Genomic DNA, 18,314 nt, shown 5'->3' with positions numbered 1-18,314 from the left:
AAAAGAAAGAAGAAAATTAAAATAAATCAAAAATAAATTAAATGTAAAATAAATTCTTAAAAAATCGATTAAAAATTAAAATTTTAATAAATTCAATAGGAGAAATTCCAAAATGTGTTTTCACTTCTTTAGATTTAGAAATTCACTTTTCTAATTTTGAGTATAAATTTTCCGTTGACTATAAAGTATTTTTTGTTGACTAAGTCATTTACGGCGAATCAAACGGATGAAAGTCCGAAAAACTAATTCCCAAAAGTATTTTCACTCAAACAAATGCCCCCTAAGATTACATGTGAATTCCAGACTCATTTGTTATTGTTAGTATGGAAGAGTAGAATGTTGAATCACCATATATATATATATATATATATATATATATATATATATATATTTGCAATATCTTTTATTTCTTCGCTTCTATTGGCTGTTTAATGCAAGCATCTCCATCTGGATAAATGTCTTCCATTTTACAAAAGCGAATTTGCAAGTTTCTCTCGAAAAATTTTTAGTTTTTTTTTAAACAACCAATTCACCCCCTTATTATTTGCTGTGTTAAGCCATATCAAATGGGACTAACCCGATTTGGGCCGATAACGCAGATTTCCAAGTCATTCTGGGCAGGGGTGGCCCATATAGAAAACGGCCCTTAGTCTAGGTCAGGGTCACCGTCGGTGTAATGCATGGATGGCTAAGTTCTTTTGGGATTAAGTTTTTTCAAGATAAATTAATGTGCAAGTGAAGTGGGAACAGTTATAAGATTTTGTGAGACCATTATCAACTGTTTTAAAAACTTAAACTGTTAAATAAAAGCATGATTTAATACTTAATGTTTTTACATTCCTCCTCGCGCATAGGCTAGACTTTGACCTTAGGGGCTTGGAAAATTTGAACTCATGACCTCTTATTCTAATACCATGTAAGATTTTATGAGACAACTATCAATTGTTTTAAAAGCTTAAGGTTGTAGATGATTGCGCGGTTTAATATTGAAATTTTCTTAGAAAGATGGGTGACCGGTCAAGAGCCAGGTTGGAAAAAATTTCTTCTAACTTGCGACGAAGGAAAGCATGACCATTTATATAATTTCCGTCATAACTATACGAATTAATTAGTTGCCAAGGTGTAGGGTTGCCATCGCTCCTTCTTTCTGACCATCTCAAATGATCTAAAATTACCTTCCCAAGGTACTTTTATTTTGTGTTTTATGTTTGGCATATAGTGGGGAATGTTCCAATGCGAAGAAATATTGACAATGTCGTAGTTGAGTTTTAAAAAATAATAAATGACCCACTTGATGACCTATTTGATGACCGAATTTGGTGAAGTTGACTTAGACTGTCTAATGAAAGAAAAATTATCAAAAAAGTCTTAAATCTATTCCAATTATAATAATTTAATCTTAAATTTTTTTTTGCTAATTCAGTCCTAAACCTTTTGCATTTACGTCAATTTAGTCACGTGGATGCCGACCGACACTAACGTGGCACTGCCAACGTAAAAAATATTTCAAAATTTTTTATATTTTTTATATTTCATTTTCTTTCGGTTTTTTTTTTTCTTCCTCTTCCAGCTGGTCGCCGGATCAGCAACCAACTAGAGAAGAGGGCTGGTGAGGACGAGACCTCGTCATCTCCCCAAGCACGACGAGGGTCGGCCGACCCTCACTTCTAGCTAGTCGCCAAAGCAACAACCAGTTGGAGGAAGAAGAAGAAGATAAGAAAAGGATAAAAATAGAAAAATATTTAATATTGTTAAAAAAATTTCACGTCAATACCTGTGTCCATATCAGCGCCAACCAACAAAAGTTAGCCGAATATACTGAATTTGCACAAATACAAAAGTTTAAGATTGACAAATAAAAGGATTAGGACAGAATTGACATGATTGCAATAAGTTTTCGACTTTTTGGTAGTTTTTTTCCTAAGGTAGCTGGTCCATTTAATGAACTATATGACTAATGCTAACTGTCTATTATAATTTTAGAAATTACTTCTATCACAATATTCAGCATATCAACTTTTTTATATAAAAAAAAAGATATAAATAGCAACAGCTTGATTCACCATAAATTGCCTTACAAACTTCCGGAAATTTTGAAATAATAATTGGAAACGGGCTAAAATTCGACTATATAGCTTTTTAACTGCTTTATCTGTTGTCAACGTCTATGCATGGAGGATTACATCACCTCATGCACTATGCACAAGTTTAATCTGGCCAAGGCTTTGTACCATGTACAACACCCAAATAAACAGCTGAACCAAACCCAATTCACCAATATCTTGTACTTGTCACCAGGTTAACAGGACAAGAAGCAAGGCATTTTACACATTCGAGAGTGATATTGAGCCAATCAAGGGAAGACATTGGCTCGCCATGGTGAACAGATTCAAACTCTTTAGTGGGGAAAACACAGATGATTGCCAAATTTGGACCACGCGAGAGTCTTCGGGTCAAAAATAGTTTTATAGTGCATTACAGTTGGTAATGGATGGAATCTGCGCATAGTTTTTGTCTTCACAAGTTCGTCGAAAGCATATGTTTCTTCTGGTCCGGTCTGGAAAAGAAGAAGTAATCATTCCCGAATCTTTGCTTCGAAATTCCTTGGAACTGGAGTTTTTAAACGATTAATGCAATAACAGGTATAAGAGACAGGAAGAAAGAAAGTTAGTTTAATCAGGATATTTGTATCGATAGGCCAAAAACCCATATAGACGGCAGAAGACCAGTAGAGCCGTCGAGAAAGTACACAAAATTTTGGACTCAACCTTAGGACGCATTCGGTATTGGTGATACACACGTTTCCATGCATGGAGGGTTGAAAAAAAAAAAAAAACCGAGAGCTCATGATAGTGTAAAGTGTGAACGATATCATGTTTGGACCACCGATAGCAACACATTCTTATCTTCCTTTTATGAAACCATCTAATGTGTCGGTCATGTCACGTGCTATACTAATGTACATTCACCAAACGACCAACATGGTGTCAACATAGGTGGCATATGTCCTGAATATTTATGTCGGAACATAAAATCGTTGTAATGACCAGACCCGTTCCACATAAGGCGAACCGTCAAAAGTAATCTGAGTAACTGCATATTAAGTGACCATTTGGTGGTGGATCTTTACTTAGAAATAACATCACTAAGGCCTTGAGCAAAAACGCCCCATACATCAGGTTTGTCACGAAATCACGGTCCAATCCTTATCCGTGCGCGCGCGTGCATGTGTGTGTGAAATGAATAGAGAGCAACTTTGCATGATGGTTGTTTGCGCTCAAGAGCTCGCTGACCTTGAGCAACCTTTGGTTGAAGAGAGAGAGAAAAAGAGAGATCCAAGTAAAATTCATTGGTCTAAGCTAAGCCTACTTACAGCTTAAACTTTTAGATTGCTCAATGGTAGTTCCACAAAAACTTATGGGGCATCAGAGTATATCTAACCCTACTTATAACTTAAACTTTTAGATCGTTGGATGGTAGTTTCACAAAAATTTGTGGGCATTAGAGTAGGTCCTCTATTCTTAACGTACCGGTAATTATTGTTGTGAAGTTCTGACGTAAAATTCATTGTACTAGGAAGAGAAGATCTCCTTCTAAAGGAAAAATAGGGTAATTAGGTTTCTTTTGATAGTGTGAACATAGTTGTCTTAGTTATTGATAGTGTGAACATAGTTATGCATATTGAATTGGTTCACGAAATTAGTCTAGGGATATGTTGTTTTTTAAATGGACACCGAATCTTCCAAGCTATTAGGGAATATGTTATTTTTTTCTATTAGCCGCTAGCCTGACATTCCGACGGTATTGTTAGTTATTTCTGGCCACACGATTTCCCAATCAATAAGTGCTATATACAAAACAAGCAGTGATAGCACGTGGATCTTCGGTTGAAATTGTACCGTTCTTAACAGTATTGTCGGAGAAGCATTTCCCTATTTTACTCGAGGTAAGTCGAGCTGCTTCTAAACAATGCATGCCTTTAAGGCGAATCCACCAAAAGTAAACACAGCATAAAACAGAAGCTAGCATGCATGATTGATGATCTCCATAAGAAATCTCAATTATTCTATTCGATTAGGAAATCGCTCTCTATAAATACTCGGGTAAATTAAGAGAAACCATTCGCACCCGAGACGACATGGAGGGATCAGTGCATCGTAATGCTTGCGCTCCTCTCTTACCACCAGGCTTCAGGTTCTATCCGACAGACCAAGAACTCATCCTCCATTACCTCAAAGAGAAGGTGTCTTCTTCCTCAAACCCTTTCCTCTCTGTAATTGCTGATGTGGACATATACAAGTACAATCCATGGGAGCTTCCTGGTACGACTTCACCCATTCTATCACATGATCATATTACGGTGTCTTGAAACATTTGGTTTCGATCGCCTCTTTCTTCACATTTGTAGTGAAAAAGGCGCGCGCGCGAGAGATGATCAGCATTCTGGTTTGTTTCTTTTCTTACAAATTCAAGGGCGCCGAGTTTTGATTAAAGTCTTGTACAATAAAAAACAAAAAAAGAAGTTTTCCATGGATCAACTTATTTCTGACCAAGATAGTTCGCCGGAGATTGAGCGGCACACTTGGCTTTCCATGCACGTCGCTAAAGAAGCTGTATTGTTGAAAGGCCTTATCAGGCAAATTTCTTCCAACTAGGATGGAAGAAAATAGCCCTTGATGATTCTATTTTCACTAAAGCTAACATGATCCCTAATTGCGATATCCTCGTAAGAGGAGACTTCACAAAAGTATGTGTATTTGCAGGAAAGGCCGTGTTTGGGGAGGAAGAGTGGTTCTTCTTCAGCCCGAGAAACCGGAAGTACCCGAACGGCACTCGCCCAAATAGGACCACGGCAGTAGGCTATTGGAAAGCCACGGGGGGCGATAAGCCGATACTCGATTCCAGCGAATCACAGTGTCTCGGGGTTAAGAAGGCCCTGACCTTTTACAGAGGAAGGCCTCCGAAAGGAGTGAAAACCAGTTGGGTGATGCATGAGTACAGGCTTCTTGAACACAACCGTCACTATTCTCACCGGCTTGGAGGAACCCTGCTTGTAAGTTTCCTTTTGTCTACCTTGAAAAAATGAGATAGGGTTTCAACAAGTCCATTAACCATGGGAACTAAGAGTCTCACTTTTGTCATCTAATGTGGAAAAGAGCATACATATTCCTCAGCTTAACGTGTCGAATACTTTCTTTAGAACATGTCCACCTTGACCCGACTCAATTGCAACTACTCTTATTGACGAGCTTCGTGGACAAGGTGATAATTACTAGGATTCGGCACACAACCATAACGAAATAAAAAATAGAAGCAAAAATTAAGACACAAAATTTATCTAGCTTTGCTCTTAAACTAAAGTTACATCTAGCAAAGGATTCCACTATTATTGACACATTGCATCTTTATGTTATATCACTCAATTATAAACGAAAAAGAATACATATAAGAATAGCTATTTATAAGGTTAAGCCCAAAGTATTAACAAAATACAATCTCAAATTATAAAAGCTCTCTGGTGTCCAGGGGCATCCCTCGACCTTGTGCTTCCCTATCGATGGAAACATGAACCAAACCCAACAAAAATTGTACATCAATATATATGATTTATACTAGATTCTCGTCTCATATATCAGAAAGCTTTTACTGTCGTAGATGATAAAGATTTGTTTTCTAATCTATGACCACCATCGCCCAAGGGCACTTGCCGTCGCTCACATCTAGGTGAGGGAAAGAATGCCCTCGTTGTTGGCCGCATAAGCCTGGCAACATCCCTTGCCGAGATCGCAGATGTCTACTCGGTGACCGCATTAGCCCCAACTGTCCTCATATTTATAGAAAAAGCAAAGCCATGTCTTATCTTTCTGTCCATTCTTTTTGCCAATTGTAACGTTTACTTGGTGACCACATTAGCCCAACCGTCCTCAAAATCATAGAAAAACAAAGCCATGTCTTATTTTCTGTCTGTATCGATGGACAGAGTCAGGTGAAGTATTTGATTGCACCTATTGGATATGTTTTAGGGTTTGATTGCCCTTTTGCTACAATTTTCCAGAACTGCTGGTGCACATGTTCCAATTTAAAGTCACCAATTGCTGTTTGATCGCAGAAATTGTCATCATGTTTTATCTCTTTCTATGTTTCTCCAGTTGGATGATTGGGTCTTGTGCCGTGTCCGTCGAAAGAGTAGCTGTAAAGGTGCCCCTGGAGACGAGTACAACGAGAGCAACGGAAGCAGTTCCGATCAAATGACATTTAATGGGATCTTACATGGACAAGAGTGCATACAGAACTCGCCTATATTGGACTCTAATGAGGGTCAAATTGGTGTTTTGGCGACTCAAGAGAGCGAAGGAGGACAAAGAATAACAAGTGTTGATGACTTCCAAGACGCATCACCAGAATTCACTACTAGTGAAGCCTCCTCTTGCAACTTTGGAGCACCTAGGGTTGTTCCTTCCTTCGAAGAAGCCCTCGAGTCCATTAAGAAGACGCTTTCGATTGCAGATTTCGATGAGCTAGCACTGTCAAACGACCAGGAAGTCAGAAATTTTCGAGTTCCTCCTCCGTCATCCCCAGCCATTATTTGGTCATCGCATCACGTTATAAATTGATGCTCATAAACGAAAAACCTATCAAACTGAATAGTTCGTAAGTTGATTGAACTTTGGGAGAATATGGTCCGAGTATCGAGGGAAAAAATAGTAATTAATGTTCTGTATGTGTACGTATTTGTTTCACGAGCTACAAAATTATTGTAAGTTCAACGAGAGCAATTACTGGAATTTGTGATATGTGCTACTTGTTTCATGAGTCATCTATTTTTTTTTCCTAATGATCCAAGGGCATGAACATAGAGCACCATGAGCCACTTAAGTCTGTGCATTTGGCCTGTGCAGGTGACCTTGACCTAGACAATTTGCACACGCAGTTAGTGGGATTAGAATAAATACTCCATTTCTAGAACTAGATATCTCTTGACGCTCACCCACGTTCTATTATGGTGATTCTCCGACTCGAGATTTGCGAGCTTAGCCTTGCATCCGAGCAGATGTTCTTCGTCGAGCGGCAAAGCAGGAATAGGTGCTCGATGATCTCTGAAGCTTTGCGGCACGGGACAGAGCGAATATGATATGGCTTTTCTGTTGAACAAATTTCTCCCGTGTAGGTAGTGCATTTTAACACACGCTCCACGTAAAGAAACGGATTTTCGGCTGCGAGTTTAGTTTCCAGATCTGTTTCCATGGAGCCCAAGGTGTTGCTGGATTGTTGCTGGTCCACATTAGCTTATCGCTTCCAGGTTGGTACCCAGGGGGGTGGTCAGGATTTCATTCCCGAATGACAACTGAGCTCCTCGAACAAACTATTCAGCATAATTTCATTCAAAATCTTTCCTTCCTGATTCATCAATTTCACTACTCTCTGTTGCGACCTTCCCATGGGTGAAGGACCAAAGAAAAGTTAATGGATTACTTTTCCAAGCCCATACCAATAGCGACTTTGGAGTTTTAATTATATCGTTAAAACATGCAATTCAATTCATTTAGGAAACCCGTAGATTTTATAGGTACAGGAACTTGGTTACATTAGATAAACCTATTACCATTTCGGTGTCGTTTCTCTTTATTTCTAAGACATATTGCAAGTAGTCTTGGTCAAGTTTAATCCTAAACCACTAGCATGCTATGTGTGATCATGTGGACGCACAAAGAAAAATCTAATACTCAATTATCAAAGCAATAAATAAACTGCTTATGGAGATAGAAAAACCTTGATGTGCTAAGCTAAACAAAAGCAAAGCCTCATTATCGTTCAACAAATTAAGTGTTTTGCAGGATGTCACCAACGAGAACATGCGATGATGTAATGTACGAATGATCTAAATATGATTTCTATATGGAATGTCTATTAATTGTTTTTTGGGTTTTTCTTTTTATGAAAATTAAACTATATGCCTTTACCAAAAAAAAAAATTAAACTATATGCCTTTACCAAAAAAAAAAAATTAAACGATATACGATGCATGAGATGCAATTCTTCGTCTTCTTCCTTCAGGAATGGTTCTCGAGCTAGACACTCCACAAAACACTAAGGAACGACAAGTGACAAAAGGCTGCCACGGACTACTTGAAAAGACGCCTCAAAGTTGGGGAGAGACGCCTGAAAGAGTTTATGTCCGCCGTTGGGAAAGTTGGAGGTGTTTGGCGGGTACATTGGACTAAAGACCAAGAGGGAGCTCAAGTCCGAACCCGTCAATATATCCAGTTGGACTCACATTCAATCAAAAGTTCAAGCGAATGAGCAATTGGCCAATTTAGATATATTAACTGCTCCACACCACATTAATTATTCAATGTAGAATTTCTCTAACACAGCTCACACGTGCATCCTAACAATCTCCAATGTTGGTCTGCTCTCCCTTAATTCAAGTTTCCTTCTACATCAAGATATCTCAACTCGAATCTCTATCAATGCCCATCGGGCCAGCATTGCTACACCATAATGTCCACGGCCCGAAAACCGTGTTGGTTATCAAATTTCTTTCTTGAGATATTCACAGAATACCTATATATATTGAGAGTAGGGAGTGGGCTGTCAATCAACAATCGGCTTTGATACCATTTGATGGGGAGAGTGCAGCAAAAGTCCGATACTTTCAACCGGGGAGATCGCCAAGAAGAAGTCCAAGTCCGAGCCTATCAACATATCTAGTTGGACCCACATTCACTCAAAAGCTTAGACAATGAGTAATGGGACAACTTGGATATATTAACTACTCCACACTACATCAATTATCCAATGTGGAACTTCTATAATATAATTCACACATGCATTCTAACAAAAACTATGGTGTCAAATAGGAACAAGGCGAACTAGCATATCGTAGCTGCTGTAGGTGGTGCCAATAGCACTCAAAGGGAGTTCAATTCGCAAGTCATCCGTGTGGGGGTGTGATTCACACTCCCTAACGGCAGAAAAGTACGTGGGTTCCGCTGCTAGACGAAGATGTATGATGTGCTAATTATAGTGGAAGAGCTATTGTTATAAATACTTTTTTTTATTTGTAATTGAGTAATGTAACGAGGGGTGTGAGGTGTTAATTATAGTGGAATCATCTGCTGGATATAACCGTAGTTTAAAGATAAACAAGGATAAAATCTCATGTCTCAATTTTTCTTTCTTGGTTTACGCTTTATTTCGTTGTGATTATACGCCGAATCTTGACACTCCAATGAATCCATCCTTCAGCCACCTATCTTCGCGAATATTGATATTTTTTTACCATCTCCTACAGACCATCTGACCTCCTGAGATATAGTCTCTCTGCCGATAATCAAGTTTTGCCATCCCCAAGAAGGACCAGGCCCATTTCAACAGGACAAGGAAATTCCCTTCAGCAGTTTACTCCAACGCGTAGAAGGGGATTGCGCTGGTATCCATATTTTCTTTCCCAGCATAATCTTGTAGAAGAAGATAAGATCCCGAGTGTCGTGTCCTCCGCTGTGTTTTCTCATTTTTAGCATTTCCACTTTTTCCAATGTATGCCAGATCTAGACTCACACTGTTTCTATTGGAAGGATCCAATTTTTTGCTCGATCGCTTTGCAAATTGAGATTGGGATCTTGAATATAAACATGGCATGCTGGGGTGAAGACTGTACAAATGATTTAATCAGGATCTCTTTTCCTGCTTTGGACATCAGCTTCTCTTTCCAGCCTTCGAGTTTCTTGTTAACCCTTGCAAGAATTCAAACAAGCATTTGCTTCTTTGTCGGACCCCAATTTGAAGGTATTTCTAAATAGTTTCCCCCTTTCTCAATTTCTGGTACTTTCAACTCATTCGCCATACTTCTCCTTGGACTCTTTGGGCACCCGATGTTAAAATATATTCCAGACTAGTTTAGATTGGTAGCATGTCCTGCTGCAAAGTAGTACTGATTTAAAGCACTCGCTGGGTTATGACATTCTCTAATTTTTCCAACAAGATATAAAAATTATTTAAAAAAAGGATTAACCAACATTCGGACGTTGTTAAAGTTGATTTCAAGTGTTTTGAGTAAAAAGTCAAAGTCTGAGGGTAAAAGTGCAACCCATCACTTCAAAGTTAATAAATGGCCTGGAAGTGGATATTTTTTTTTTTAATGTTCTTTTTCAATGTTTTTGATTTGTGTTACTTTGTTTTGACATATTTTTAACAATAGCTCTGATAAAATGTAATAACGACCAAATGATTTCACTCTATTCATACTAAATATTTGACATGAAAATAAATTTTTTGAGATATAAAAATAATGAGCACAATATGAAAGGATCCGTGACCTTATCGAAATAATATTCTTCTAACTTTTACAAGTCCAAAGAATTCACTTTGAACATCCTTTAGTTACGACGAATCATTTTGGCCAAAGAAAAGAAATGACATTACCTAATATGGAAGCAATGATCCCATTGTTCGATTAACTTGGATTCCGTTTATTTCTTTAAAAATGAATAATATGAAAAACATTTTTCAAGAATGATGATTTGCATCGTTTATGAAAGTAAATAAAGGAAAAATATTTCAATCAATACAAGAGATCAGTTTTACAAAATTTCTATTCAAATTATATTTTTTTTGCGAAATAAATCAGCCTAAAAAGAAAGAGGCAAATTTCCTCTTAGCCGCCGCCGCCACATTCAAGCTTTGTTGACAACGACTTGAGTCTCCTCTCATGGAATGAGCAGAACCACGATGGTCACGTCACATCTGAGTAGGTGTGGAGGCCACTGTGCCCAGATCTATTCAGATCTGGACCAGGGTCACCACAGATCGACGGCAAGAGTAGGCAAAGAAAGAGACAGACAGAGAGGACGAGGGCTGCGGCGAAGGGTATTGTGGCAAGCGGCGGCGCACGAAGGAAATGTTGGCAACACGGCGGCTGGGGGATGACAGCGACGGGAATCAAAACTTTTTAACTCGAGCCTCTCAATCCTTTAGTTGGATCATTAGTCTGTGCTTATGTTTCAGCCGAGGACCCGGGGAGGAGAGAGAGTTGAAAAAGAAAATCAAGCTAGCATTTTGAGAAAATTATCTAAAAATTTTAAATTTATCCTAATTTTTTCAATTCATACATGTATTTTTTAATTTTGCTAATTGGATCCTACACATTCTCACGTTTTGTCAATTGCGTATGTTTGATCAATTTTAACCGAAAATTGCTGACAAAGTTTAATAATATTCTAACATGTTTTTTTATTTTATCATTTTTTATTCTTTTCTTCTCTGTTTTCCTTTACTTTCTTTTTCTTTTCCTTGTTCTTTTCCTTTTTTCTTCTCTTCTCTTCTTAGTCGACCATCGACGAGCCCAGTGATGATCGGCATCGGGCGAGGGTCGCCCTTGACTAGGCCGAGAGGGTGACCCCCCGGAGGGGCTGGCAAGGGCTGCCATAACATGAGGTCGATGGAGGGAAGAAGGGAAGGAAAAAAATAGTCAACGAAAACAGAGAAGAAAAGAAGAAAAAAATAAAAAATAAAAATCTTGAAAGAAATATTAAAGTATTATTAAATTTTATCCACATAATTACTAGCTGTGCCACGTAGGACTGTTGGCGACTATATTAGCAATTTCCGATCAAAATTAGTCAAATAGACCCAACTAGCAAAACATAAAAAAGGTTTATGAGTCAATTGATAAAATTAAAACGATTGTGACTGAATTGACAAAATTATAATAAATTTAAGATTTTTTGGATAACTTTTCCCAATATTTTTTAATATTAATATGTCAATCTCTCAAAGAATAATGGAGCTACAGGAGTTGAGAGAATTCAATAGATAGTCACCGTGATACGAGCTGTTTTAGTTTCAAACTTCAAACTTTGCCGATTCTCATCAAAATGGTTCTAGGCCAAGCCAAGTCTCATATAGCATCATCATGTGTGGTCACGAGCTTCTTTATTTTTCACATAGGATACGAGGATCACACAAGTCAAACGAGAATTCCACCCAATAAGATCATCTGTTTTATGTAGATACATGTGTGTCGTCAAATAATGATATTTTGATAAGCAAAATGACAATCTATCGCATCACTTTTTACGTCGGTTCAATAAATTAATCAAGATTCTTATCGATGTCTCCTTAAACAGGAAGAATTATAAAAGAAAATCTTAATCATATTGCAATTGCGCTAATTCAGCCCTAACTTTTTTTTTTTTTTTGCGAATTCAGTCATGAACCATTTGCATTTGTGTCTATTCAATCCATTTGCCAATTTTAACCTAAAATCGCTGACATGACACCGTTAACGTTAACATGGCAATTTTTAATGTTTATGAATTTTTTTATATATTTTTCCTTTTCTTTTCTTTATTTTTTTTTTCACAATCTTCTTCTTCCTCCAGCCAGCCGAGGTCCGGTGACCGGCCGCAGGTGTGTGACGACGACTCACTAGCCCCCGGCGAGACACGACGCCCTTCGGCGACAATGAGTTCACTTCTCACCAAATTTGGGCGAGGCTTGACTCGTCAAATCTAGGCAAGCTGGCCTCATAGTTGTTAGGTGAGATCGCACCTCACCCGTGGCCGGCAAGTCGCCAACCCTCGGCGACGAGCTAGAGAAAGAAGAAGATTAGAAAAATAAAATAAAATACTTAAAATATTTAAAAATGTTAAAGTATTATAAAAAAATTATCACATCAGCATCATGTCAGCGATTTTCGATCAAATTAACAGAATGAACTCAATTGTCATAAATGCAAAAGTTTTAAAACTGAATTGACATAAATATAAAAGGTTTAGGACTGAATTGGCAAAAAAAAAAGTTTAAAACTGAATTGACATAATTGCAGTTTTGGAACTTGTTTGTAATTTTTTCCTATAAATGGAGTATCCCAATTGCACAAGTCTCTCGATTGTGTGTTCCTATCAAATACGTGTGAAAGATTCAAAACAGCGAAAAATAGATAGGACCAAACAAAAACAAAAAAAGTTAAACTTTTCACATCCAACTTCCTATCTTAATACAGAAAAACCTCCCCAGACCTTCCGCGACCTGAAAAGCAGCAATTTCCTCTTATTCCCTCTTCGCTTCCCTTGTCAATATCACCAAAAAAATAAACTATATAAATCAGAAAAAGCATATACATAACTTATTGTTGGTGGTACGCAACAATAATGATAAAAACTCTTGAGCTGACTAATCAACCACCACCTCCATCTCTGTTTCTTACAAGCTTCCCTTTGCTTGAGTCCGCTGTGAACTGGATGAACGAAGACCCGCCACCTTGTACCACCAAATTCGGAATCAACTGCGGTGGGCTTTCCCTGTTTTGGCTCGCTTGGTCGTAATTCGACATGTAGTTAGGGTTACCGTAGCTGTAATAATCGACCACGCTCGGGCCATGCAACGCCTGATGACCCTTCGCGTATCTCTTGTCTAGGGACAGATCCCTAACGCTCGACCCGCATTGCCTGGGCTGCGTCTGGTAGAAAACCTTGGACATCACCAGCTCGCCGTCTTTCTCCTCCTCGTTGTCGCCAAGGTGGTACTGATGCATCACCCAGTTCGTCTTCTCGGGCTTCCGTTGCCTCCCGTAGTTCGTGTAGAGCACCAGGATCTTCTTGAACCCTCTCACCGCCCCGCCAACGAGGACAGGGCGGGTCTTGCCCGTCTTGTGCCATCTCGTCTCACCGCCATCCGCATCGCCATGCACCTTCCTCCGTTTCCTGTTCCCGGTCGTGTAGGCCTTCGAGGGCCGGTGAAAGAAGTGGCGGATTTGACCGTCTTTGCTCACTCCTGCATTAAATTTGAGGCGATAACTCCAGCGGAACGATATGACTATTGAATTCGAATCATACATGTGTGGACTCCTAAATGATGTAAAATCATCATTAAGAAACTTTCTCAAACGTGCAAATTGTCTGTTGTTAGTCATTCGCGTTTTTGGGATGAAGAAAAAGACATAACATCCGACATGCAACACAAGGGTCATTGTGTCGACTGTTGCGTCAAAGCGAACGTTCAAAGCACAAACTACACATATCGACTGAATTAAAAAGACTAATTGGCTAAACCAAGAATATGCAACAAAAGGATAGCCTAATCCGTTGATAAATCTATCAAAGCACTATAAAATAACAACACTTTTTCGTGCTCATCTTGACGCGCAGCCAACGATCGATCTCGGCTTGAGTTTGCACAGATGGAAGCATAATTTTCACAAAGTAATGTTGTTGTAACGTCTTACCAAACGAAGCAGCTTTTTTGGCCCAGAAATTATTAAGTGAAGTATTTATTTCGAAGGACTATTCAGCGAAGCGGATGCATAGCTCGGCACACGTATTTCAACTATTGGATATCTAAAATATCTCTAACAGAAACATTGAATCTGATGGTTGCCTTACATAAAGTAAGTAAAACCCACCAGACTGAATTTACATATCGACGCACCCGAGGGGCGCATTTATTTATCGGTATCTTGACAAAGTGGTAAAATCTTCCTACTTAGGAATTTACATATAAAACAAGATTCACGAAGATCAATATGGATGAATAGTGATAAAAGCTTTTTAAAATCGTAGCTGGTGATATTTTAATTAGTTGATAACTTATCAGCATCTCCTATCACCTTCCTTTGCCACCCTAGTTTTCTTTCAATGTTTCCAACCCGCAAGTTCACGAATTTCAGGAGATAAATTACTTGTCAAACACTTCTATCACATTGAGACTCCATTCATGTTACTAAGTTCAATCACTTTCTGCAACTTATTTGCACACAATGCATGAGTTTTAGTACATATGCTCCCGTATTAAAGCCTACGTACCCGGTAGCTTCTCGGGATGAGTATAGCAGATCCCATTCTCACCCTCTAATGTTGGTATGAATTCGTCGATTAGAGGATGAACTTTACGCACATCCGCCGCTGCTTTCGCCTCCAAATGCTCGAGAATTTCTTGGTCGTTCGGATCAAACTTCACGCCAGATGGTAAGCCCGGCAAATCAGGGATTGTGCCCTAGTTAAATTTCACAAACAGTAAGAATTTAAGTACACTCTTCACTGAAGAGGATCTTCCGATATTCTTCTGAAAGGACTTCAATTCTAAGGACTTTTACATTTAATGGACTTTCAAAGCGATACTAAACGAGTTTAGGCACGTTATTTCAGCGTGGTCCTCTCATGCTTCTGTTGAATCATTATCATTTCACAACAACAAAATTTGTTTAACGTTAAATATTATAGTCGAACTTTCTTGGTGAAATACTCTTTCCTTGATGTATGCTTCCTAAGCGAAATACTATTCCAAAACGCCATGCTGATCTTATTCATCTCTTCAGGAATATAAGAAACTAATGGCCTTCTTAATTCAAGTACAAAGGTAGTCCTTCAAACAGAGCGACTGATGATGAAGGAAATATGCCAAATCTAGAAAAAAAATATGAAAAAAATAAAGATCAAGAGATTGAAACCAAGATCCAAAAAAAAAGATGCAAATTTATACCTGATCTTGCAATTCAATAGTGTGGCCACATGAAGGGCACGTTACCATCCGGACGGCGCTGCCTTCAGCATCGGCCACGCAGTTCCCTCTAGAGACGTCTCCAACAACATTCTGAAGAGCTTTCCCCTCCTGATCGGAGTTGTTGCACCATGTCATGATCTATTTCTTTTCTCTTCAATTCTCTCATCCAAAGCAACAATATCCAACTGGTCCTGCTTTCCCCAACTCTTACGAAACATGCACCGAGTTTAGAAAAAAGAAAATAAAGATATCGGAGAACGCAGAAGGATATGTAAATCGCGTTCGGATAATTATGAGCACTCTCTTCAGCTATATTGTATTCATCTACTTGCTCGAGTTGTAACCTGCTCTTCTAGCTTGTTTAATTCAGCATCTTTATGTCCAGAGGGACAGAAGCAGAGAGAGAGAGAGAGAGATAAAAGAAGAAGAAGAAGAAGAAGAAGAAGAAGAGGAGGAGGAGAGAGAGAAAAGTGTTGCAATCCAGAAATGGAACAGGTTGCTTGGACGTCAAGTCTAGTTTTGATTAGGTATATACGATGGAACAGATGCCACGTTAACTAGGGTTAAATAATAATGGGTTCGATTATAGCATACATGGAAAAAAAGAAAAAGAAAGTTAGCGTAGGGAGAAGAAATTTGACGACAAAATGAGAAAGAAGTCAAATTGATTTCTTTGGCGAAAGGAGGCGTAGGAGTGGAGATGGGGCAATCACTTGGTTCTTTGTGGGACATTTCACCTCGTTTGTAGATGCAGTGTCGATCTAGAGTAAGGTCAAAGACATGTATGGTCATGTAACATACAACCCAACATTAAATAGAAATAATATATAGTTTCTTAGCAAATTAAAGAAATGTCATTTATTTGGAGTATCTCTCAGAGTTGAGAAGGTATTTTAAGTATCAAAGGGTGGTCTGCTACAGCAATTCCGATTTTGTGTTATAATTTTTCGGAGTTTATTAACAACGGCGACACTTGATTAGATGGATGATCTATACTCTAAATTTCAAGGTTGTATGCATGGGGACTAATGTCTCTAGTTCTCTAATGATTTAACGGTTTTCTTTTAAATGGAGATTGGATCTAATTAGGAATGTCTTTGATCTTTCAGCAATTTAAGACTCAAATTTCATATGAACAATTTACAAACACAAGAACTTTCACCCAAAAGCATTTTGTTTATGGTCTTGGGATTTGGCTTCAGACTCCTCCACGTAATTGATGCGGATTCCCAACGTGCGTTTACATTGTAAGCACCCAAGAAAATAGTATATAAACTTAATCTATCGGTAATGCGGTGGATAGAACCAATCATATTGCATAAACCGTATAAAAATTAATATCCTTCCATGGGATCAATTGACAAAATTTTAAAATGCGATTAACTTGATTTAGCAGAGCTTGAACCATGCAATACTCATCCTAAACACGCGCACTCTCAATTATCTGGTCAAAATATTCTCTCTCTCTCTCTCTCTCTTCACATTTCTGACATAGACTTCTCAAGCCAAGCAAAGAATCTCTATCTCTCTCTCTCACTCTGTGTATGTGTGTGTTAGGGTTTGAGAGGAAGTCGCGACTCGCGAGTTCGAGGGCATCTTTTTTCGCCTAAACCACGACGCTATGAAGGTCTCGTGATTTTCCTCGTTCGAGCGGTTTTAGCTACACCTCTAACGTCTCCCATGTATGGAGTTCCGAGGATGCTTTATAAGCAGAAATGATCATGCGCAGAACAAGAATTCACAGTAGATTTTGCAGTTCTTCTGCTAACGATATCAATTATAAATATACGTGAGACTAGTAATTTCCTTTTGTCCACGAATGAAAACTTCACTTCTTGAATCTAACAAGAACAATACGGTTGTTCGAAGAAAGAATTAGTTGTAAACATTCCTAGATTAAGGAAAATCAAGATAAAGTATATGTCATAAGTGAAATGCAAAATGGGCAATCTAGCTTAACCCACACGAAATGAAGATCTTATCAATATAGGGTTGCTTTCACCTTCCACTAATTCCTTCCAGACATAATTGCAAGTATGTCGCTATCAAATCGTGTGAAAGTTTAGAAAATTTGATAAAGATATTGTGAAAAAGAGTGAACTTACCGCAGGACTTCACAGCTGAAAGAGCTCAATATTTCTTTGTGCGACTAATGCTTTGAGAAAGTAGATGCTTGTACACAAGAATGGTTCATATATAGATATAGAGAGAGAGACAGAGAGAGACAGAGACAGAGACAGAGAGACGATATTTATCAGCCGACATAGGCGGTCTTTAGCTTCTCGAGGAAGCTAAGGATAGCAGCAGCTTAAGAAAGAAGCTTTTGGAAATATTAATAATCGGCGTTGACGTGTGGGCTAGGGTTTTCGCTTGGAGGGACCTCATCTTGTTGTTTTCCTTATGTGGACGATGGCTTGTGCTTGTACGGGAAGGGGAATTCTAAAAGTATATTGATAGGGAAATTTAGAAGGGGAAAGAGTTTTCTTCTTCTTTTTTTTTTTTAATCGGTCGGAGTAGGCATCATGACATACACGCCCGTGCTTACGAGGCGATAACGTGCGGCGAAGTTAACCGGATAAGTTTTACTAATTAGACTTGTCCCGGAAGAGAGCTCCGAGCTCGATAAGGCGGGCTTGGGACTCGACGAGGGTATGCTAAGATTGTCGAATGGATCACAACTTTCTCCGGCCCTAATCAAAAGAAACTTTCCTCCTTCAAATATGTTCTTAGCTAAACCTCCTCCGAGAACATTAAACGAGTCAAATGCAAGTATGAACTCTCATTCCACCGAAAAAAAAGAGTATGAACTCTCA

General features: G+C 38.6%; 2 protein-coding genes across 4 annotated transcripts; one reads left to right on the top strand and one right to left on the bottom strand.

The window, feature by feature from the left end:
• Positions 1–4,138: 4,138 nt before the first annotated feature.
• On the top strand, positions 4,139–6,914 carry LOC115726870 (NAC transcription factor 32-like). The gene is made up of 4 exons (XM_030656938.1): positions 4,139–4,322; positions 4,764–5,053; positions 6,150–6,542; positions 6,900–6,914. The coding sequence occupies exons 1-4, from the start codon at positions 4,139–4,141 to the stop codon at positions 6,912–6,914; spliced, it is 882 nt and encodes a 293-aa protein (XP_030512798.1).
• Positions 6,915–12,877: 5,963 nt separating this feature from the next.
• LOC115726880 (NAC domain-containing protein 73) lies at positions 12,878–17,696 on the bottom strand. 3 transcript variants are annotated; one of them, XM_048276596.1, is made up of 4 exons: positions 17,607–17,696; positions 15,481–15,707; positions 14,805–14,994; positions 12,878–13,776 (listed from the first exon to the last, which is right to left on the bottom strand). In XM_048276596.1, the coding sequence occupies exons 2-4, from the start codon at positions 15,634–15,636 to the stop codon at positions 13,181–13,183; spliced, it is 942 nt and encodes a 313-aa protein (XP_048132553.1). In that variant the 5' UTR covers positions 15,637–15,707; positions 17,607–17,696; the 3' UTR covers positions 12,878–13,180. The 3 variants fall into 3 exon arrangements, with proteins under 3 accessions (XP_048132553.1, XP_048132554.1, XP_030512811.1); XM_048276597.1 differs by having other exon boundaries at positions 15,481–15,692; positions 17,607–17,669; XM_030656951.2 differs by lacking the exon at positions 17,607–17,696 and having other exon boundaries at positions 15,481–16,546.
• Positions 17,697–18,314: the final 618 nt, after the last annotated feature.

Source organism: Rhodamnia argentea, chromosome 3, assembly GCF_020921035.1.
Source record: "Rhodamnia argentea isolate NSW1041297 chromosome 3, ASM2092103v1, whole genome shotgun sequence".
In the NCBI taxonomy this organism is placed as follows: domain Eukaryota; kingdom Viridiplantae; phylum Streptophyta; class Magnoliopsida; order Myrtales; family Myrtaceae; genus Rhodamnia; species Rhodamnia argentea.
Note: the sequence above shows the minus strand (reverse complement) of the source record. Positions and strands in the feature narration are given on the sequence as shown.